The 25,025-nt window shown below is 42.7% G+C and overlaps 1 protein-coding gene across 7 annotated transcripts in view; it reads right to left on the bottom strand.

Moving 5' to 3' along the window:
* Positions 1-25,025, bottom strand: part of PDE5A (phosphodiesterase 5A) — a 289,144-nt gene that overhangs the window by 16,914 nt on the left and 247,205 nt on the right. For all 7 annotated transcript variants that reach the window (XM_082243705.1, XM_082243702.1, XM_082243701.1 and 4 more), the window contains 4 exons: positions 22,940-23,086; positions 20,804-20,929; positions 14,913-15,007; positions 6,238-6,325 (listed from right to left, as the gene is read on the bottom strand). In XM_082243705.1, the coding sequence (XP_082099831.1) occupies positions 6,238-6,325; positions 14,913-15,007; positions 20,804-20,929; positions 22,940-23,086 (456 nt within the window). The remainder of the gene's footprint in view (positions 1-6,237; positions 6,326-14,912; positions 15,008-20,803; positions 20,930-22,939; positions 23,087-25,025) is intronic.

Below are 25,025 nucleotides of genomic sequence, written 5' to 3' on the forward strand. Positions count from 1 at the left end.
CCACAGCTCGATGTCTGAATGATGCAGCTTGGCTTGGGTGCCCCCATAGAAAGCTGCTTGCTGTGGGGGCACTGGACAGAGGAGAGGGGCCTGGAGCAGTGAAGAAGGACCCGAAAACAGGAGGATCCAGGCTGCCCTGTGCAGGGCCGCTGATAGGGGGGGACCACCAGCCCTCTTGTAGGGGGCAGTGATGGACAACAAATACAGAAATTTTCCTCCAGCACCTGAATCTGATCTCTGTTCCTCTCCCTGCTCTCAGCTTTTATCTGCTGAGAAAGAGACAGTTGTCCCTCACTAATCCCCCTTCCTGTGTGGCCCCCCCTCCCAGCACTGGCTATAATGTTATCTCTACTCAGGAGTTTATTTGTAACTTTGTTTCTCTCCCTCTGTCTCTCTGATCCAGGAGCTCCAACTGCCCAGCCTGTATATTTTTTTTCATCTCATCTTCATTTTTATTTATTAACATAGTTTTTTTTTAGATTTAGCAGGAATTATGTAAGTTATGTTAAATTTGTGTCTGCTAATAGTGATTTTGTTGTAATTTTAGCTAAATATATCTTTAATATTTTCTTGGTGGGGCCCTGCCAGGTAGTCTGTACGGGGTCCCGCGATTTCTAACAGCAGCCCTGGCCCTGTGCAAAACCAATTGCATAGAGGAGGTAAGTATAACATGCTTGTTATTTAATAGAAAACAAAATGAGACTACAATCACTTTAGGCCTGGCCGCCTGACAAGTCGTGCTTCATTCAGTGCAATGGAACCGTTTTAATAGGAGCAACTCAAGTCACTCCGACTTAGAAAAAAGGTTCCTGCACTACTTTGGGGGCGATTTGTATTGACTTCTAATAGAGAAGTCGTTTGCAAGCCCCGCTGAAGTCACACTGTACGGGCGGCTTCAGAGTTGGGCAACTTTGAAGCCGCCCCCAGTGTGAACGCAGACTAAGACGTACAGTATATGATATGAGGAGTTGATTCAGCCAACCAGGCTCCACCACAAACTAAAGTATCAGAAATTAAAATGTTATTAAACTCAAAATGTATATAATAATATTTTGCTCATAGGTAGAGTGTGGTTAATTGGCTTTGTATGTCTTTGGAGCAATTCAGCGGTAATTATCCTCAGCATAGCTCTTCCAGAATAAAAGAAATAGAGAGACTCGACCCCCCTTATAATTCATCATAAAGTGTACAGAGCTTGGAACTCAAGAGCAGAGACCTCAGCATAAGAATGATTACAAAAGACTAATGTTATCATCTAACGACAAAATCTAAATATAATTTTTGGACTGAGCCTTTAAAGTAAATATCTAGACAAAACATTTTTTTTTAAGTTTTGGAGAGAGTGGGGAAGGGTTAGACCCTCTGTCAAAGTTTTTTTGTGGTCTGTTTGTTCTGGGGAGATTCACCCTTCACTAATGTGACTTAGGATCTGACTTGTGAGACCCAAAGTCACAGGACATGTGAAATGTCTTGTATCTCTATAAAAGCCGTTCCAATTGACACTACTGAAGTCGCTGCGACTTAGAAAAAGTTCCTCCACTACTTTGATCCGACTTTGACACAGTTTCGATGCCAGAGAGTGTAATGCCGGGTTCACACTAGCTGCAGATGTGACAAACAGTAGGGGGTCCGGTGTGTCCCTGCTTTCCATTTCAGGTACAAATCAGGTCCGAATTTTTGCCTAAATTCAGAGCTGAAATGAAGCCAAAGACGCACAGGACCCCTTTCCAGTGTGGACCGCAGCCACCCCGGTGTTTTGTGAACCAGCTCCATTGAGAGCCAGCAACACTCTCCAGTCATGTGAATTGGATGCGGAGAAACCCACATCCAATTCGCAATAAGTGTGAACCCAGCTTAAAAGTCGCATCAAAGTCACTTCAAAGTCATATCAAAGTCACTTCAATGTTGGACTCCATATTTGCACTGCAAATCATGCAACTTTGGAGTCAGCTAGTGTGAACAAAGCCTAGTTTGTACTAGTGACCATAGTCACCGAAAAAAAAAGTGAAGGGGAATCCACAATTATAAAGTAGTCCCCAGATAAAAAGGTAAGGGTAAATCTTCCAATGGGCACTTTTTTTGCTGGGACAGTTGTTTAACACGAGAATTCTCATCACATGAGATTTCCTATAACTGCCTGCTGTGTCTATGGGACAGGAAGTCTTTACATGCACTTTATAAGGAAACTGTACTGACAGAGAAGTAATAATTTCTGTCAACAAAATGTATCTACTGTTTTTAGACAGAGAACACCATAGAAAGTGCACAACTCTAGACTTGTGAAGCACAATCTAAGGTCTCAACAAAAGGTGCCAAAAAATTAGATTTTTGTCTTACTGTAAAATCCTTTTTTCTGATGTTCACTGACGAACACAGCTCCAGAATCTTCTTAACCAGTGGGTTATGCTTCCCCCTACAGGAGTAGGATACTAGGCAGGAAAAAGCTTTACTATGCCTGTGGGGCAGTCCCAGGGGGTATACTCCCACTTTCTGCTATAGGCATTTAGTTTTGTTGCAAGTGTCAGAATAAAAATAACCCAACTCAATAGAGGGGTGGGTGCTGTGCTGTGTCCATCAATGAACATCAGAGAAAAGGATTTTACTGTAAGACAAAAATCTAATTTTTTATTTAGTTCATTTACGGATACAGCTCCAGAATCTTCTTAACCATTGGGACTTCCCAAAGCAGTGTTAAACATGAGGGGTGGGAAAACAACAGCAGAAAAAAATCCAAAAAGGGTAAACCTAGCCAACCAGGTAACATGGAGCTCAACCAGGAACAACTGGAGCTCCCCTGAAAGCAATACACCCTCAAAGAGGACCAGGTCCTCGAAAAACAGCAGCCTGCAAAACCGTGCAGCCAAAAGCAGCATCTCCAGATGCCAGTACATCCACTTTATAAAATTTTGTGAAAGTGTGCACAGACGACCAGGTGGCCGCCTTGCAAACCTGTATAACTGACGCCTGATGGCGGAAAGCCCAAGAGGCACTAGGTGCCCACGTAGAAAGCGCCTTAACAGGGAACGGATGAACCTGATCCTAGATGGAATAGGCCTGCACCACCGTCTGCCTTCTCCATCTGGATATGGCTGTGGCAGGCGCGACCAAGCCGTTGCGAGGTCCATCTGTAAGGACAAACAGTAAGGCTGATTTCCTAAACAACTTCATTCAGATGGAAACCAGAAACAACCTTAGGAAGAAAACACTGACAAGGGTGAAACACCACTTTATCTTTGTGAGCTACAAGGTAAGGTGAACGACAAGACAACGCCGCCAGCTCCGACACCCTGCATGCAGAAGTCATAGCCACCAAAAAGGCTACCTTCTGGGACAATGTAAGCAGAGGAAGCAAATATTTTTGAAAGGTGGTTACTGGAGAACTGAGAGCACCAAACTGAGATCCCCCGAAGGCAACGGAGACCGAACTGGGGGGAGCTAAGTGGCAAACCCCCTGAATAAAGGTGCGAACCAAAGAATGTATAGCCAAAGGATGTTAAAAGAAAACCGCCATGGCCAAAACCTGGCCTTTGACGATACCCAAGGCCAGGTGCTGCTCAACACCTCGTTGGAGGAATGCCAAAATCCGAGCCACCGAAAGAGAATGGGGATGAAGCCCAAGAGACTCACACCACACAATGTACGTCAATGTACGTCTTCCAGGCACAATGGTAAATCTTCCTAGAGTTAGATTTTCTAGTCTTTAACAGCGTGGGAATTACCTATTTAGACAAATCCCGATCCTTCAGCACCTGGCTTTGAACAGCTGAGCCATTAAAGCCAGTGACTGTAAAGCAGGAAGGAAGATTGGCCCTTGGGCCAATGGATCTTTTCTGAGAGGCATCAGCGACTGACTATACCAGATCAGCGTACCAAGACTGACGAAGCCAGTCTTGAGCCAATAAGATGACCAGATCCCTTCTGCCTTGATCCTTCGCAGAAGACTCGGCCACCAGTGCGAAGGAGGAAGAAGGAGCCACCAGTGTGTCCGTGGCATCGGCCAGAGGATCCCGAGACCTTGCCTCAATTCTATGTACCTTCCTGATGAGACAAGAGGCTAACAGGTCCACCTCGGAAGTTCCCCACCGAAGACACAGCTGAACCTTAGAATGCCGGCTACCTCCCGAGATGCCAAGACATTTCTTGTACCCCCTTGGTGATTGACATATGTCACGGACGTGGAATTGTCCCCATTGAATCCTTACTGGGCATCCCTAAAGACAATTTGTCCAATGAGCCAGATAAATCTTATCGCCCAAAGTTCCAGTTCCTCCAGAGTCCAGACCCCTTGAGCACATCTATACCGAAAACGCCTCTCCACCTGGACAGGCTGGCAACCATGGAGACCACCATCCATTACAGGGGAAGGAAGGATTTGCCCTGTTGAAGCGCCAGAGAGCAAAGCCACCATATCAGGGACCCTCTCGTATCCTGGCTCAACAGGATCAGATTGTCTGGAAACTGTGGATTCTTGTCCCACTTGGCAAGGATTTCTCTTTACAGAGGTCCCAAGAAGTCCCTCATTGAGCACTGTGCAAATGGAACCACCACAAAGGTAGACACCATCAGGCACAGCACCCACATGCAAGTCCTAGAAGATGACAGACTGCTGGAAAACAGGAGCAAAAGTGTATCCAGCTGCTTTTGGAGTTTTTCCCCTGGAAGAAACACCCTGGCTGAAGCCAATTCCAGAGTAAGACCCAGATTGTCCAACTTGGTGGACGGAACCAGAGCAAATTTTTGGAAGTTCAATTTCCAACCAAACTCCTGTAGAGTCTGTACAGTAATTTCCAGGTTGTTCTTTAGAGCAGTCAGAGACTCTGCTTGCAGAAGAAGAGCGTCCAGGTACCCTGTACTGCAATCCCCGCTGCCGCTACAATGCCAACACTGGGGCCAACACTTTTGTGAATACCTGAGGAGCTGAGGCAAAACCAAAAGGTAATGCCATGAATTGATAATGTTTCGCCCTCTCCTCGGGCGTCTTCTGTAGAGCTACAGAAGACGCCCGAGGGGAGGGCGAAACGTACATATAGCGAGGCCAGAGCGAGATACATCATATCCGGCCAGTGGAATGCACGCTGCAGGAGCAGCAACCATCGAAACGGTCATTGCCATTTTACATTTATTGTTTATAAGTGTTTTTATGCGGTAATAAAGTCCATATATATTTGACATACTTCAATATGGCGGACCTTTTCTTTCACTGAGGGATAACCAGACCAGCAACATAGAGCAGCAGCTCCTTGCAGACCCTCACAGGACCACTATTGGGACCCAGCTTTTTGCCACATTAGTGATCTGAGTGTATCCATTGATCCATGAGCATTTGTTTTCTGGTGAGTAGGGAAGCAGAAGGGGGAGCACCAGCATTTTATACAAGAGTGTAGCACAAAGCACTTCTGTCACTTCTAACAGTAATTGGAGGACGGTCATTTGTATTTAAAGGACATTGATTTTTACTTCACTTTATGCACTTGGCACTTTTATATGTATTTGTGATATTAATTTTGTTGTATGTATGCATATATTGATTATCGGTGGAAATATTTAATTAGCAGCGCTGACATATTCTTCGCACTCACTTTAAAGGCACTTGCACTTTATTGTCAGCAGCAGCTTCACATTTAACAGTACACATTTTAAATATTTTTACACTTATACCATAAGCGCGAGGTTTACTACACATGGATTTTAGTTTGTATGCTACAAATGCATTTCAAATACAGATATACATATTAAATGAAATAAAGAGGTGCCTAGAAACTGATTGTGATTAGCTGCTGAACATCCTAGTGAAAACTGGCAATTACTTGCTGAAATTATGAACACTGGGAACAGATGACATGGGTAATGTTCCAAGGGAAAATCTCATATACGTAACTGCACTTAGTGGGGATATATATACAGTATGTGTCACTTTTGACTAATACATTTCAACAAATAATAGCAAGCATGTTACTTTTGCAATGCAGGGCCCTCTGATTCCTACTGTATTAAAGTGTATTGTATTTGTACTGTCTACCGTCAAGTTGCAAAGCGCTACATAAACTGTCGGCGCTATATAAACCCTGTATAAAAATAATAATAACACTCCCTTTTGTTCTCAAGGTGAATTACCTACATTGCTGTCAGTAAACTTTCATTCTCTACTCCACCATAAATGAATAATGAAAAGTATTCTCCTATATTTTATAAGTAACTATCATTTCCACTGAGACACTATTAGCAGTATGCACTGACCTGGCTATTTAGTATCATGAGGCACTGGTCAAAGTGGTGGTTCTCCATGATAGAATGACAGTAGAGTTGTGCTAATGGATGTTCACTCCTGAAAAATGGAAACATGACAGTTAGCTTCAAAGTATATCTGATCTTTTTACTGGTAATTGGTATGATAGCTACAATAGTACTTTTATTTTTTAACCACAAAATTAGCATCAAGTTTAATTGGCAATGTGTGCCCAAAGGGAGACCAATGTCATCTTCTAGCCCAATCCCAGCCAACATATAGAGGCACTAACTCATTCCCGGTTTATCAGAATTGTATTGCCGTCTGTGTCCCTGTTGGGGAGGTTTATCCCCTTACTTTTAGTCAAGCAAAAATAAATTGCAAATCTTTCTATTGGGGACACAGCTATAACATTTTTAGGAAAAAGGAAATAAAAATAGAACTTCTAAAAGTGTTTTATTGCTGTTTAACTGCCCTTACTAAATGCTTCCGCTGGTGACATGTCTTTTCTAACGATGGCAAGAAATATTGTTTTGAAGAATGGTTTTGCTACGAACATTCCAACGGAAATCTAACCATGTATGGCCACCTTTACAGTGCATGCCCTTGACTAGCATATATATCGCTAACTGTGTATTTCGAAAACTCTCTGAAGGCTTTGAACCTTAACTTTAACTTGTCTCAACAGTTACCATAGAGAAGAATGTAACCTCTAAAATCTTCCTTCTTTCACAACCAATATATTTTTCAGTGACCAAGGTTATCTGTTTCAATATTTAATCCCCCATGTCAATTGTGCATTATAGACATTTTACTGTATATAATAAATGATTGCCCTATGTAAGGGTAATGCACTCTAAATTGAAGTTTACAAGAATACAAATATATGATCTACACTGGGAAAGATATCCCAAAAGATAGAACCCACAGTTGGAACCTGAGGTGTACAGGTAGGTGCTGGGGTACGAAACGAGGAGAGAAGGAAAACAAATAAAGAGGAAAAAGAGAGAGGGGGAGAAGGGGGAAAGAGAAGAAAAAAAGAGGGACAAGAGGAAGGAAGGGGGGGAAGGGGGGGGGGAGGGGGAAATAAACAAGGGAATGATAAAGGAAAAAAGGAACAGAGAAACAAGAAAGATGAGACCCTAGGGTCAGAAAAGAAGATTGGAGGGCTAGTGGGACTTTTAATGTATCAGATAATTCAAAATAATAAAGACATTGTTAAAAACTTGAAATATTTATTATTATAACATCTTTAAAAACAAAGACAGACAATACAACATTGGTACATGTATTTTGACGTATACAAAAGAAGAATGTGTAGGACACAAGGCAAAAATAAATGATGAAGATGAATAGGTCCAATGATGAACATCAGACCAATCCCAAAGAATACAAATATGCACTTTTTTAAACATGTTAAAATAGACTGTGATGTGAAAGCTACTATATTATACTTCAGCTATTTTTTTACTTTAAATAGAGTGCAGAAGAATTAAAGGATAAGTTCACCTTTTGGGAAAATAATAAATGCACATATGTTTTCAGAAAAAAACATATGCATTTATTATTTTTCCCTGCAGTAGGCTGCAGAGAATTCCACTCATGATCCAACGATCACGGGTGCAATGTCAGGCTCCTGCAGACAAGCTCTACAGCTTTTAGCCCATACCTCTGTACAAACTGTTAGTGTAAAAGTTGCAGGGCTTTTGAATAAATTACAAGAGTCCTCATTGCAAATTCATTGAGCACTACAAGCTGTGTACAGCGTTGGAAGACAGGACTTGTAGTTCTCTTGTTCACAGATTGCTGTGAATTAATGACCCGGCTGTGCAGGCAGAGCTGCACTGTTTTTGAAAAGTGATAGCGGGTGTGGGCAAAGGAACCTCCGCCCGTTATCATGGGGGGGAGGGGTTGAGGGACTGCTGGAGCATGTTACACATTACACCCTAAGTATGTTACCCTTACACCATAACTTAGCATTTTACATTTCTGAGTTTTGTCAGAAATTTCTTCTGTATATGATTATTACTGAAAATAATTTAGGCATATTGAGTAGGTGTAAAAAAAAGATCTATCTATGCTGCTCATGTGAAGGGCAGTGTACACCCGCATCTTTTCCCAGGTACAATGGATGTTGTAACTCCTGTATGCATGTAGAGGGTTACATATTAAGTTACCATTCAATGACCGAAAGGGATCATCAGGAACCCAAAAGCAGCTATCGGAGCTTGCGGACAGAGCAGGGAGTGACAATGAAGGACTGCTCCGCCTTGTCAGCACTCAAGATGGGTAAATAGTGGGGAGAGTTTAACATAATATGCAAGTATTTTACTTAGATTAACATTGGAGTATAGATTTTACTTAACCTTCTTAGCGGTATTCCTGAGCGTGGCTCGGGGTTAAATTTCAGAGCCAAAAGCGGTAACCCCAAGCCACACTCGGGGTACCACCAGAAGCATCGCTGGATCCTGTAAAAGAGGTTTCTTACCTTGTCACCGGGATCCAGCGATGTATCTCAGTGGTATGCGGCGGCGGATCTTCCTCCCGATCCTCTCCGTACCCCGGCTTCCGTCTCCTGCGACGTGACATTCGCAGGGGGGTGGAACCGGCGGCAAATTCAAATGTAAAACACACCAAACACACTGATACAATTCAAAATAAAATAAATTCACATTACATTGCCCCCCAGTGCCCTTTCCTGCAGTTTTACTGTACTTTTTATGTATGTATGTATATATATATATATATATATATATATATATATCTATACACACATATATATATATATATATATATATATATATATATATATATATATATATATATATATATATATATATATATGTATGTATACATACATACATACTTTAACTTCTTTATCGTTTTTTTATTATATTATAATTTATGATTTTGTGTCTCAAACTTTATCATACCCGAGATGTTATAAAGAAGAACGCACAGTTAAAAAAAAAAATATGTAAATAGTTGGTTTGGGCTGCTCATTCTCAAGAATTACATGCAAAATAATGGTACCACTTTCAGCACCTAAAATCCGAAAGAATCATACCGCCATGGAGGTTAAAGCTCATTCATCCCCGTTATCCACTCTATACTCTATATGCTAATGTACCATGCTCTGTAGATAAAGTAATTATTACCAGGGGCTCCCTGAGACCTACATTTTATTTTAAGGGTTCCTCTATGTTAAAAAGTTTTAGAAAGGCTGCTCTGTAGAAATATGCCAATGTCTTTATGGACCTTGTTTTGTGCACTGGTGCGCAGTCATGATGGAACAGGAAGGGCCATTCCCAAACTGTTCCCACAAAGTTGGGAGCATGAAATTGTCCAAAATGTTTTGGTATGCTGACGCCTTAAGAGTTCCCTTCACTGAAACTAAGGGAGCAAGCCCAACCCCTAAAAAACCACCCCACACCATAATCCCCCCTCCACCAAATGATTTGGACCGGTGCACAAAGCATAGTCCATAAAGACATTGATGAGCGAGTTTGGGGTGGAGAAACTTGACGGGCCTTAACAGAGTGCTGACCTCCACCCGACAGAACATCTTTGGGATAAATTAGAGCGGAAACTGCAAGCCAGGCCATCTCGTCCTCATCAGTGCCTGACCTCACAAATGCTATTCTGGAAGAATGGTCAAACATTCCAGTAGACACACTTCTAAACCTTGTGGATAGCCTTCCCAGAAGAGTTGAAGCTGATATAGCTGCAAAGGGTGGGCCAACTCAATATTGAACCCTACGGACTATGACTGGAATTCCGTTAAAATTCATGTGCATATAAAGGCAGGTGCCCCAATACTTTTGGTAACGGGATAGTGTGTGTATGTGTAAAGAGCTGTGTATTAATGGCGCTATATAAGAACCTATAATAAAAAAAAAAAATAAAAACATGCACATAGTAGGGGAGAGCAGACAGATTACTTCATCAGTGTGCTGATCCTCCTTCACTGTCTAATTAAAAAAACAAGTGAAAGTGAATTGACTTAAAAAGTGAAGCAGTGTTTTTTTTTTATCTTGTACTTGCTTATCTGATGGGTGACAATCATTACCAAGCTTTTATTTGGTAAGAGTGTTGAAAAGTGCATTTGTTTAATGATTGCAGTTATAGCAGTAAGGTGGGCAGCAAACAAATAAGATTTATAATTTTAACTGGGGTTCTGCTTGAATAGAAAAATTTCACAGTCAATTCTCCCGAGTCTGATGTATCTTCCTTTGCTCACAGAAACTGGACGGTGATACCATTTTCTCATACACCACTAGGGGTCACTTTATCCCCATAAAGATTCATACAGTTCTGAGAATGAATACATTGACAATACACATAAAATATAAAACAAAAATAGATTCACAAACATAAAATTCATTTTTAAGTTTGTTCTATTGTATCACTTAGAGACAGCTATAAAGCATGTCAACAACAGGTGAAGAACACGGTCAATATGTTTTTGAGTCATTAGTGAATAACAAAAGTCAAATTTGGCATGCATTGGCAATTAGCAGCATTCTCCTGTGTAGTTCTGATCTCCTAATTTGCTGGAGACATCTCTCTATGGGATCCCCTCCTGGGACCTGCAGTCTTCTATGACATCACTTAAAATGTCACAGGCACTTAGGGGACAACAAATAAAACACAGACACAGGCTGAAGGTCACAGAATTGTATGCCGCATGGACTTAGCAGCAACAGGTCAAGGGATTGGTACTACACGGAAAAAGAAGAGAAGGGTTTGACTCCCTGTCAAAGCTGTTTATAGCTGTTTGTGAGATTTCCCCATCACTTTCTGTTCATCTGAGACCGGGAAAAGAAATAAGGGGCTCAGGTTACACCAAGACAGGAAGACGCAGACACAAATAAAAACCTCACAGAGGCTGTAATCTTTCCTCAACTCTCGTAGAATAAAAGGTTTTTTTCTGCCCTTTGGAGAGATTTCCCATTACTTCTTCTCCCTCTGACACATAGTGTTTTTAATTTATTCCTATATATACATTCATTTTGTATTTTTATGTTTTGCCATTTAATAAACCTATCTTTATATTGCTATTAACAGTCCCCTGTCATTCCCTTTGTCAGCCTATTTAAACAAAAGTTCAATGGGTTTTGCAGCTGTCAATTATCTTTTCCCTCATTTGCGGACTTAAATATTGCCATGATGTTGACAAAGGAGTGGGTCCCTAAAACATGATCTTCTGCCCACTCAACCTTCTGACTTCGGCCTCTTTCAGCATTTCAGAGGGAAGCCACACATGCTGACAGAGGCCTGTGCCCCGGGAAGCTCGGCATTCCACCTCTCGGTCCAGTGGTCCTACATCTCACGCTGCGAGTCCACTACAGGTGGGAACATCCACCTTTTAAGCAGTAAATCCTCAAAAGGATATCGCAAACAAAAACAACCCCACTGTTTTGTGACAAGTAAGCGCAAGGTAAGCGGAAAGAGGAACACCCTCGCTGCTTTGGAGGGCCTGTGGGAGCAAAAAGGAACCGGTGCCTCTGACGCGGCGTCAGCCGCAAACCTCCATTTCTAAAGTTTCACGCACTGACACAAACAGTGCATCCACCAGCACCTATTTAAGTGCAGCTAGAGGAGCAGAGGAAGCATCTGCACTATCTGAGCATGCAGTGTGCGTGGACGCAGACCCAGTAGCTATATACTGAGCTCACCCCCGAAAACATAACAATCAGGGGAGGCTGCCGTCTGCGATCCCATAAAGGGGACGCCGGCCAAAGGTTCACAAATAGACCACCTATTGGACCCCGCAAAAAAACAAGGGGGTCACCCTCTGAGCTCTCCGTAGGAGGACATAATAGGACACAGCCCATTCAAAGGGGCTGCCCACTGTGACACAGACGCGCAGGCAGGGTACCCTCGCTAAAACAAGGCAGGTGCCCCACACAATAATAGGGGCAATACTGTCATTGAAACTGAAGAGCCCCCACAGCACCACCCAGTCCAAGAGAGGTGCCAAGCTGACCATATGGTCCAGCAGGCTGCAAGCCATGGCCTAAATTTTTGTGGGGGCCCAGCCACAATTGCACGGATCCTCAGCCCGGCAGATGCCCAAAGGAAGAGTGGGGGCTTCAGTTACACGCACTGGGGGCGCCCCCCCAATGGCGGCGCCCGACTTGGCTCCAGAAGAGCGGCGGGGAAGGTGGATTTCAAACTGGGAGGCAGTTGCTTCAGCCATGCTCACAGGGGCCGCCTCACGTAGTTTCCGAGTAGTAGGCCACAAAGCCGCGGCCTAAATCTTCGGCCGGATCCGGCGGCATAATGCCTGCAGATGCTAAACTTTCCGCTCCCCCAGCCCAACCACTGGTGCATGGGGCCCTGAGGACATCCCTGTCCTAGTCACCAACCCCCAGGATGGCAGAGAACCCTGCTCAATTCCCCGTTGCGCACCAGGGAAACCCAGTCAGCAGCCTGGTCAGCAGCTCGGTCAGCAGCTTGCTCAGCAGCAACTACAACTGGCCCCCCTAAGAGCATGTGGCAACAGCCAGCTCATAATCTCACCCAGGGAGGGGGTGGGGGCCAAAAGACCCAAAGTGACTGAAATTTTTAGAGGGGAAGGGAGGGGAAACCGGGGGTCTGACCATCCCAGGGGTCCACATCCACCCCAAAATCCACCAGGGGTAGTCTGCAGTCTGCATGTGCTCACTGGCCGGACTGGGGGGACCCTAAGGATCTATATTATCCAGTTTGTCACCCAGGCAATTGTTTGTAGTTTTCACAGGAACAAAATAATAAAAGAGGAAAAAAATTCCATTTGAAATGAAAAAAAATGCCAGGACCAGAGATCCCTGCAAGGAACTAGGTCCTTACTCCTGACTAGGCAGAAAAAAACTGAGTACCTATAGCAGAAAGTGGGAGTATACCCCCTGGGACTGCCCCATAGGCGTAGCCCAGTTTTTCCTACTTAGTGTCCTACTCCTGTAAGTGGCAGCATAACCCAATGGTTAAGAAGAATCAGGAGCTGTGTCTGTCAGTGAACTAAAGAGAAGTTACCGATTCATCATTGGACACAGGGTGGTGGCATCTGCATAATTCAAACCAAGCTGGTCCAAATTAAGTGTCTAATATAATCACATTCCTGATGTTCTTAAAAAAAAAAACTTTTTGCTGCTTAAACTCAAGCATGAAAATGATGATTAGCTGCCATAGGTTGATGAACACGACACACATTTTGCACAGACATTTAGTCACCTAACATAAATTTTTAACCTAAAAAACAGACCTACAATTAACAATAGAATCTGCATTTTGTTCCATATCCATGCCTCTTTAGTTATTTATGAGGGACATAAAAATGTCTCTAGTACTCATGCCCTAATGGTAACAAAACTTTCCAGCCACATGTGACTTAAGTTTCTGGGTTTTAAATGAAGACCGGAAACTATTGTGGTTTTTCATCAATATGCCAAAAATTCCACTCCCAGCTCTGTTCCTAGTTGCAAATGGCACAGCATCTTCTCCTTACCCTTTCCATACAGCCATAATGACCATGGAGGAGCTTGTGTTACACACCGAATGACTACCACACATGTGCTCTCCTCTTCCACTGACAGATGTCTGGAACCATAGAGTAAATACAAATCCAAGCCACAAAAGCCTGTAGGTTTTTATTTGACTCTGAGGCAGTTTTATGGTTTGTAATTATTTTGCAGTGGTAGTCATATATTTGGTTGTGTAATCACACTCTTACTTGCAGGGATTGTTATGTGGAATTTTCTTGGTCCAATTACTGAGAATACAAATCACAGCTAACCACAATAAGTACGTGGGCCTCCTCCAGCCACTTAAATCTTGCTCTAATTCGTGAATTCAGCCATGAACCATTCTACATCTTCAATACCAGCTTAAAGGTGCCTTTAGCGTAGAAGAATTCAATAATTACTAAATACCTTGGGATGTCTGCTTTCCAAAAATTGGTAATTTGGGGGGTATTTGGATTTTACTGGCTTGTTAAGGTCTCAAGAAATGAGATAGGCCGTCAGAACATCAGGTGTGATCAATTTTCAATGATTGGCACCATAGCTTGTAGACTCTATAACCTTCACAAAAACCGAAAAATGTATACTTATTTGGGTTATTTTTTACTAAAGATATGTAGCAGTATAAATTTTGGCCACCATTTATGAAGAAAAATTACTAAATTTGCCAAATTTTAAAAACCGAAACGAAGTAAAATGTATTTTTTTACAAAATTGTTGGTCTTTTTTCATTTATAGCACAAAAAATAGAAAACCCAATGATGATTAAATATGTAATTGTCATTTAAAATGTGAGAGCACTGAAAGCTGAAAATTGGTCCGGTTAGGAAGGGGGTTTAAGTAGCCAGTGGGTAAGTGGTTAAACACACTCTCTTTAGCTGAAAATGCAGCGGTCAGGGTTGTACACATGCTGCAGCAGTAATTTTACCCCCGTCCCATTCGATGGGCACTACTGCCAGCCGAACACGGCCCATTCAAGTAAATAGGACCATGCTGCAACTGTCCCGCAACTACGTGCAATGCAGTGTGGTGCTGCTGCATTTACAGCGGTTAAACAGGTGAAGAGGAGGAGGTGACATATCGCTTCCTCACCACCTGTCAAATGCAGGAGTGGTAGTCCTTGCTGCTAGTGTGAACAAGCTTTATAATGGCATATCTGTACTCTTCATAAAGCATACTCTTACCTCTGTATAAAGGAGTTGTTGACCCCTCTGTGATCCAAATCATGGCTTAATGTGGCAATCATCAAAGATAAAATCTCCAGATCAGTTAGTTTACTCTAAAGGAAATAATAAGTATTCATAAAAATTAAAAAATGTTTCAAATTAGTGCTAAAAATAAAAAGGGGAAATCAAAATATGACACAGATATTCCTTTCTGAAAGATCAATGACATGTAACATTTTCCTCCTACATTTAGCATGTACAAAAAAAAGGAAGCACTTCACAATCTCAGATTTGGAAAGGGTTGTAATAGTGAAGATGGCATTTTTATTTTAACAGATTTTGGTGGCCCGGCAGGTTCTGCACTAGTTGATGTTCTTCAGGTACGGTGGAATGTGGCACATCAAACTTCAGACGGTTTTCTTGAGAACACGTTTGTTCATCTTTCCTCTCATGAGGTGGTGGTGGGGTCACCATCTTATGGGGGAAAAGGACTTGAAACTGACATTTTTTTTTCTACTAGTAAGCTGAATTTCAGGCAAACAGCTAAATAAACAAATGAAATACATATAGTTAGTTTATCTGCCAAAAGATATGTATTCCTGTTCAATTATTTCTGAAATGTACACAACACAGCCAGCCTGGGGACCTAACCTTTTTCTACTGCAGGTAACTAATAAAACAAGGCTGTTCCTTGCCCCTGGCCTGTGACTGGACAGAGCGGATGAAGCAGCAGACTGCTTAGCTCATCTTTCTTTAATTAAATTCTCTCCTCCTGTTATCATGCTTCTTTTCAGCACATGACTGGCTGGCTCCTTGTGCTGCTTCTCCCTTTCCCAGTCTGAGTTCTTCCATTTAGGGCAGTGGTCCTCAACCCTGGCCTACAGGGCCCACTAACAGGCCAGGTTTGCAAGATACCTGAAATACATCCCAGGTGATATCATTTGCTGTTCAGTGATTGCAGTACTCTAGTCTGCATCTCCCCAAGGTAATACTTAAAATCTGATGTGAAGAAAAAAGTGCGCTGGTCTGTGATATGCTGCTACCAGATGAAAATGATAAGTGATAAAATAATAGGTGGTGCGCTATATCAATATATTGAGTGTATATTCCAAACAATAACAATCAATACAAAAAACAACCTCAAATATAAACAAAATGTGTAGGTGCAAAAAGATGAATGGTGAAAAAGTCCCAAAACACAACTGTGTCAATAATAGGACCACCAACAGTGGTGTGTTGGTGACAGGTGAATATGTATTCCAAACAATACCAATCAATACATAAATAAAATATATATAGGTGCAAAATTATATGGTGCAAGAAGTCCCAAGACACAACTGTGTCAATAGTAGGACCACCGACAGTGGTGTGTTGGTGACAGGTGATAGTTAATTCAATTAGTGAGTTGAAGTTCCCTCCACCTGCTGGAATTCCTCCTTACCGGACGGAATGATATAAGTGCTTTTCTATGGTGAAAATAAACGATCCTGGTGCCCAAACTGAACGAAGTGCTCCCCACCGTGCATTCACAAGAGCCCGTCAGGCCTCTTACCGGATAAATAGGGTTATCATGCACTGCTCACTGCTCTCAGATCCAACCGATATTGTATTGTGGCTGCCAATATCGGTTGGATCTGAGAGCAGTGAGCAGTGCATGATAACCCTATTTATCCGGTAAGAGGCCTGACGGGCTCTTGTGAATGCACGGTTGGGAGCACTTCGTTCAGTTTGGGCACCAGGATCGTTTATTTTCACCATAGAAAAGCACTTATTTCATTCCGTCCGGTAAGGAGGAATTCCAGCAGGTGGAGGGAACTTCAACTCACTAATTGAATTAACTATCACCTGTCACCAACACACCACTGTCGGTGGTCCTACTATTGACACAGTTGTGTCTTTGGACTTCTTGCACCATATAATTTTGCACCTATATATATTTTATTTATGTATTGATTGGTATTGTTTGGAATACATATTCACCTGTCACCAACACACCACTGTTGGTGGTCCTATTATTGACACAGTTGTGTTTTGGGACTTTTTCACCATTCATCTTTTTGCACCTACACATTTTGTTTATATTTGAGGTTGTTTTTTGTATTGATTGTTATTGTTTGGAATATACACTCAATATATTGATATAGCGCACCACCTATTATTTTAATACTTAAAATCTGGCCTGTTACAGCTCACAAACCCACGATCAGGGGAAAACTAATCCAAATCTCCTCACAGCTGAGGCGTGAGCGGAAACAAACTGTTACTACCCTAACCAACACCTTCCTATCCTTATCAAAGCAACATAAAGCTAACCCCTCTGCAGGCTCCCTGACCAAATTGGATTCAGCTCGTCTGGCTCTGAATTTAGCTCTTACTACCGAAGCCGAAAAACATCTTAGATGGTCCGGAGCCCGCCACTATTGTCAGAAAGATAGGATAGGTCCTAGATTGGCATCCAAACTAACCCCCAGGTCTCAGGCCACTTTTATTCCCAAAATTTGAACTGATCAGGGGGATCTTACTCAGCATCCCTAGAAGGTGATAGCAGCTTTTCACGATTTCTACTCCAACTTATACTCTGCCCCCACAGCCCCACCCAAAACTCTGGACTCCTTTATGGAAGACATTAATCTGCCCAAATTATCTCCAGAACATTCCCAGCTGATGGAAAAACCTATTTCAGTAGAGGAGATTCTGGGGGTGATTAAATCCCTGAATCTGTCATCAGCACCAGGCCCTGACGGCTTTTCTAACTTATATTATAAAAAATTTGGCTCTATTCTTGCCCCATATCTGGCTCGATTCTTTAATTCTCTCTGCGATGGTCACGACCTAGGAGCAGACCTAAATTTTGCTACTGTTTCCCTCATTCCAAAGCCAGGTAAAGACCCTAATGATGTTGCTAATTATCGCCCCATCTCCCTAATCAACAATGATCTTAAAATTCTTACTAAGGTTTTAGCGAACAGACTTTCCTCATTTATAGCCCGCTACATCCACATGGATCAGGCAGGGTTTATCCCAGGCCGACAAGGCACTGACCAGATTCGGAGAGCGATAGATATAGTATCTCTTCTTAACTCTGCTTGGGACGGGGGTGCTAAACAGGAAGGTTACCTCCTCTCTATCGACCTCTGTAAGGCTTTTGATTCGGTGCTGTGGCCCTATATCTTTGACACTCTGGAGAGATGGGGATTTGGTCCAAGCTTCCAGGGAATACTACACTCTTTGTACTCTAAACCCTCTGCCCAGATCCGGATCGCTGGACAGTACTCGACTCCCTTCTCTATACAAAAGGGAACACGGCAAGGCTGCCCGCTATCTCCTATAGTTTTCGCTATCGCTATAGAAACCCTAGCCACCGCCATCAGAAAACACCCAGACATTAAAGGAGTCTCCTGCGGTGACTCTGAACATAAATGCGCACTTTTCGCGGATGATCTCCTGCTATTTGTCACTTCTCCTCTCACATCAACACCTAACATTCTCAAACTGTTACACGACTTCGGTCAAATATCTGGCCTGCAGGTCAATATGTCTAAATCCACAGCCTTGAATGTTTCAGTTCCCACTCGTCTCCTGGACACGCTCAAAACATACTTTCCCTTTTCTTGGAACCCCCTCTACATACCGTACCTGGGAGTTAATCTTCCACATTCCATTGACAAACTCTACTCGGTTAATTATCCAGGGGCCTTCAAGAAATTGGAAGCAGATCTAGTGTCCTGGTCAAAAATTGAGCTGTCTTGGATAGGGAGGATTAACACGGTCAAAATGACACTCCTTCCACGCATACTCTATCTATTCAGGTCACTGCCCATTCCCATCAAAAAATCACAACTGGCCAAGCTTCAATCCAAAATTGTTCAATATGTTTGGGGTGTTAAAGGACATCGTTGCCCAATATCCACATTGCTTAGACGGAAGGAAGACGGAGGCCTAGGGCTCCCCAATCTATGGTGGTACTATCAAGCTTCTCAACTGGCCCAAATATCTATGGTATATTCCAGGGGCCCGAAGCCCAATTGGATCCTCATGGAAAGACAGGCAGTCCCGCGCAACACCATTGACTATTTGCTTTGGTGTGCCCCTAATCGTAGACCCCCAGTACTAGCTCCGACACTTTCCCACTCCATCGCCCTATGTGACACTTTACACAAAAACTCTGCCCTGGTTTCGAACTTGAGACCTCTGACCCACATATTTCATAACCCGGACTTCCCTCCGGGAATGAACATAGAGGCCTTCAAATGGTGGCTCAACAAGGGCCTATTTCGAATAGGCCATTTTTTTAATAGATTAGGCCCTCTTAGTCAGGGTCATTGCTCCAAAATTCTGAAAATGCCCCCCTCTGAATTGTTCTGATACACTCAAATAGCCCACTTCCTACGCTCCAGGTGGCTTGATAAGAGCGAACCCCCTAAACTTACTCCTTATGAACACTGGTGCTCTAACATATTGGATCAGAGAGGTGGCATATCTAGCATCTATGCCTCATTGGCGACTGTTGGCGATAAGCCTTCCTATGCGCTGGCCTGGGAATCTGACCTGGGTGACTCCTTTTCATCCGAAGTATGGTCACAGTGCTTCCGACGCTCCTTTAAAGGAATCCTAAATGTCTCTTTGATCGAGGCCAATGTCAAAATCTTCACCAGATGGTATAGAGTTCCGAGCAGGCTGGCTAAGATGTTTCCAAATACTTCACCTCTTTGCTTCCGCAATTGTGGAATGATAGGCTCCATTTTCCATACCTGGTGGTCCTGCCCTCGTATCAGATCGTTTTGGAACAAAATCTTTCATCTAATGCGGAAACTCTCAGGCCTGACTATACCCCAGGACCCTAAAATAGCTCTTCTCAATTTTAAAATAGATCATGCGCCCAAACATATGTCTAAACTCCTTTTCTTCCTTTTGCTTGGTGCTAAAATGACCTTGGCTAAATCCTGGAAACGGGAATCGGTTTCCTTCTTAGCCACCAAGCGTAAAATTTCTTGGATTATGACCCAAGAAAAATTGGCCAGCACTCTCCTGGATAGGAAGAGTGCCTTCGAAGCGGTCTGGGAACCATGGGCGACCTATACCAACACGCCCCTCTATCCAGGACACTTATCTTCCCCGTCCGGGAACCTCTAAGACAACTTCCACTCGTTATCTTTTCACCTTCACTTCCCTTGCCTTTCTCTTCCTCTTTCTTCTCCTTTCCTCTTCTCTTCACTTCACAGTCTTTTGTGCCTTTTCTCATTTAGAAGATGGTTTTTCATCTTGATGCTTCTTATATGTCTATTTTGATTTGGATTGCACTACCCTTGAAGCCCTTTGTATTCCTGTACCCAGTTGCTTCTGCAATCCCAACTTGCATACCGCCTGTTCTGGATTTGCTCTTGTTGTAACCTTGCTCTTTGTACTAATAAAATATTTTGAAAGTTAAAATCTGGCCTGTTAGTGAGCCCTGAGGACCGGAGTTGAGGACCACTGATTTAGGGGATTGAAATAGGCTGATACCAGGTCAGATTCAGGTACTTACAATAGTTCCTATTAAAAATAGAAATAATGTTTTTTTTCTATACACCTGTCTTTGTAAACCATTTTTTTTTTTGCTTGGAGTTTGGCTTTAAAATGCGAAAACTGAAAACTGATATTATAGCTTTTATAGGATGCAGAAGTATTAAACTACCTGATAATTCACTACAACTATTAGGGAGAAACCCCCCCCCCCCCATCTTGTGCTGCTGCTGCTGGGGAAAAGCTGTAGGCATTGCTGGAAAGCAAAAAGTACAGGGTCTGGAGGAGGACTGCTGTAGGAGAGGAGCAAGGGCCACCTGAAATTGCCTGGAGGGCCGGATTCAGCCCGCGGGCCTTGTGTTTGACACATGTGTTCTATACCGTTTGATGCAATTTCAGTTCAGTACCTGAATCCTGCCAGTCTTCAGTGCAGCGAACATACATTGTGCTGTATTGAAGGCATGTCTCCAGTTGTGATAGGCTACATTCTTCCTATAGTTTTTCTTTACACTTAAAATCCATTTGCAGAGAGTCTGTAATGATAATGGTAGAGCATAAGAGTCAAGGAATAATAAAACACTACGCACTTATAAAATGATAAAAAAAAGAATACTAAAAGAAAGAGCATTTCTTATAGCAAGTAATCAGATTCCCTCTGTTATAATTACATAATGAATTTAGAAAATGAAAACTGATATCTGACTGGCTACCATAGACATCACTCTGGAGTTCTTTTGCCTGCTTTTAGCAAACAACTCAGATTACTATAATGTGATATAATATTAATAAACAAGATGGAGGCAAACTAACCTGGTGTGGGTGCAATTCGTACTGAGCTGAGCACATTACCTAAAAAACGGGTTAAAAAATAATGCACCCCCATTCAGGGTAATGATATGATTTAATGAAAAACTTCAACCAAAGGTTTAGAACTTCTGTCAGGTTTTTAAGGCTGCCTGTGTTCCAACTGGCTGGCTTCATCATTTTTGCAATGATAATCACTGTCGCTAATGCAGAAAGTGAGGAGAAATCTAAAATGGTTGTTACCATGAACATGAATATAGGAGATATTTTGGTCGCACTGGAGAGCCAGCACCGAGCACAATGTCAACAAAGGTGTCCAGTACGTTTTTTGGTTTTGTTTGACATACCTCGCCCTTCCATGTGCTCCTTCTGCGAAAGTAACTGATTTTTATCAGTATAGATGGGGGCAGTGGCCCCCATTTTTACTGATGTAATATTGGAGGGGGGATGCACTGGACACCTTTGCTGCCATTGTGCTATGTGCTGGGTGTCCAGTGAGCACCTGTGCCTTTAAGGAGAGGGGTGGGCTCCCTCCAGGCTCACCTGCCCTCTATCAATCCATTAGAATTCATGTGCTTCTACTACAGAGGGTATTATAAATTTACAAATTTAAGACTACAGATAATACTGGGGTGCCGTGGAGTCACCCTGCAGCTTACGCTTGTAATTGCAAACGTATGCTATCTAAACCTCTGTTTTTAACGCAAAATGTTGGTCAAGAGAATTTGGTTAGTTGCAGGCTGGCTGGTGAGTTGAGCTGGGATTTTTTTGGGCTTTGCTTGATGTACATTCACATCAGTCCTTGCCCTAATGGAAATATTTTGATGTAGTTTTGTCCCTAAAGTCCTGTGCCAAACACTTTTAGGGACAGTCGTCACTAAAGATATCAAATATTTAATAAAGCTCTTTATTGGCCTGCCACTTAACCCAGGCAGAGGTAATTCCAGGGTTTTTTGGATTTTGAAGTGCATGGAGTTGGAGCTTGGAAACAAGAAAGGGCAGAACAGAGGTCTAGATATCAATGATCCTTTCACTTCCCCCCTCACAACCTTATTAAGTGGCTTCCCCATTAAGATATATTTTCACGCTTTATTTTACAACAAAAAGATACATTTTGTTGAAATCATGCTTTAACACAGTTAAAGGAAATGCTCTACAGTACCTTGTGTATACACATACATTAGTTCAAATGCTTAATACATACAATCATTGTTTCATGTTGAATTAACATTTATGTCTGTAGACTGTGGCTCTACATTTCGTCTTCATTCATACTGGTCCTTTGAATAGGCCACCTTGCCCAGGAGAGTACGGTGTTGAGGATTACTGCAGGAGTGCTGGCTGCCTCTCTATATTCAAAGCCTGTATATATAGCTACAGTTGATCTTATAAGGATGGCTGTATGTGCCTGGCTGAAACAGACACTAAATGCAGTCCAAAAGAAACACCAGCATCAACACTATACTGTCACCAGGCATCAATCCAATATTATTGGGAACCACTTTACTCTGTTTATAGTTCACAAACTGTAATGAAATTATAGCATAATAAAAATCTCACAAACAAAGATATTATTTCACATGAACGCACAGGGTGTTCCATAGTTGGCTCTAGAAGTGTTTCCTCAGTTAAGTCATTGCTAAGCTATAGAGTCCAGAATAAACAGGCCGCTGCAATTAAAAATCATTTAACTGGTTCAAAATTAGTCCGGTTCAGTATGCTTTTCACAGAGTTCCTACCTCGTATTTCATTTGGAAAGTCTGCACAAGGTTGAGGTCTGTGAACATTCGACTTGTGGCTAATGTGGTTTCTATGTCAGAGAGCTCAAAGTCACTGAAGTAGAAGTCCGTTAATTTAAGTGATTGTGCAGATGGCACGACAGCTCCCTTTGAAAGACAAGAAACGTCAATTAGCTGGAGGCACATCTCAAAAATCATAGGTGATCTCTATACAGCAGGGAATAGGAAAATAACCAGGAGCATCTGCTACTGACTACTGAATCCACTACAAACAATATACAACACTGTAAAATTACAGCTCTTATTGAGCTTAATTTTGGAAAACCCTAAAATTACACATATTAAACTGAGAAGTCATGCAGCATTTGTACACTCTCACATTTACCCTGTGTTTGATTCAACCATCAGTTGTGTTAAAGTGATTCTTCTTGATCATTTAAAGAAGCATATCTTAAATAGTATTTAATGGTCTGCCATTTTTATATTTCCTAAAACGACATGGATTTGACTTGCTGGGAGGAAAGGGGGCAAGGGTTTGGTTACTTTTGTGCGCTAAAACTGCCTCTCTTTTCTAGCTCGGAAATGTACGTTTTACCTAGTTTCTCTGAGGCTACCAACAGATTATAATACAAATAATGAAGCACAATAATCATGTAATAGCAGTAATCTTACAAAGTTCTCCTGTAGATTACACAGTATTGGGATTATCTACTGCAGTAAAATATTATCATAGCCTAGCCTGTGCTAATTTTTTGAATTCCCAATCAGATATAGGGTAACATTTCTATTCTCTACCTATGTGTTTAATTCATTGTATGGATATTTGAAGTGAACACATGCTTGGGTAAAATTCCTGTTAGAGTAAATGAGCCCCCACATGTCTTTTCTATCTAGGAATAACCTGCTTGTTCCTGTAAAACACTACACACAATGAGTCTGGCACATTTTTTTTGTTAAATAAATTTGTATTATTTTCATCACGTTTATGAAAGCAAAGTTACAGCTTAAAATATGTAGAATGGGGTCACATTTTATACTGCTATGCAGGGCCGGCGCTACCACTAGGCAAACAAGGCAGCCGTCTAGGGCGCAGCCATGGCCACCTTGCTGGGGCTGACTGGGCTGGCCGCCACAGACTTGCCTTAAAACAGGGATGGCGCCAGCATAGTAGGAGGTGCAGCGTGCAGACAGAAGTCGGGAGAGGTGGCATGGCTTCCCCCTGTAGGCTCTATGGCGGCGAACCACCTATCTAATCCCGCTCCCGCTGCCTACCTGTTAGAACTATTGGTTGCTGGACCCACCTAGCGTCCTAGCAACCAATCAACTGCAGGGAGGCATTGAGTGTAGAAAGCTGTAACTTCCTCTACTAGCTGCTCCACCTTCCAGCGATGCACATCCTAGTCCTGCCTGCCGTTCCGGGAGTGACTGATGATGATCATGGGAGTGACGGTACTGGCGGAAGGAGGCGAGCGGAGGAGTCCAGGTCAGGGTCAGTCTGTTGGGTGAAGCAGCGTAGAGGGCACAGGAGCTGTCAGTGAGGAGTGCAGGAGTATCCTCACACGTAGATTCCTTACCTGTTCTGCACACAGAAGGGGGAAGGGACAGAGATCACACTGTACAAGTCACTGACTGCAACATCACCTACTCTACAGAGATGTGATCATCAGAGCCCCCCCCCCCCCCCAAAATCAAAGTTCCTAGAAATCCCCCTTAATTCAGAGTTCCTATTTACATCAGTATCTGCAGGGTTTCCCCTTACAGTGCAAGGGGGAGCTCTGGGGACGCTGATGTAAATGGTAACTCTGATGTAAAGGGGTACTCTGCAGATCATGATGTAAAGGGGAATGCTGCAGACTGTGATGTAAGGGGGGACTCTGTCGACCCTTATGTAAGGGGAGGGGGGTTCTGGTGACCAGAGACCACCTTACATCAGAGTTCCTCCTTACACCAAGGTCCGCAGCATTCCCCCTTACATTATGGTCTGCAGGGTTCCCCTTTCATCCGGATCTGCAGAATTCCCCTTTACATCCGGGTCCACAGGGTTCCCGTTTGCACTGTAAGGTTCTGATGTAAAGGAGAACTCTGA

This window comes from Pelophylax lessonae (genome assembly GCF_965119305.1).
Source record: "Pelophylax lessonae genome assembly, chromosome: 1".
Lineage (NCBI taxonomy): Eukaryota > Metazoa > Chordata > Amphibia > Anura > Ranidae > Pelophylax > Pelophylax lessonae.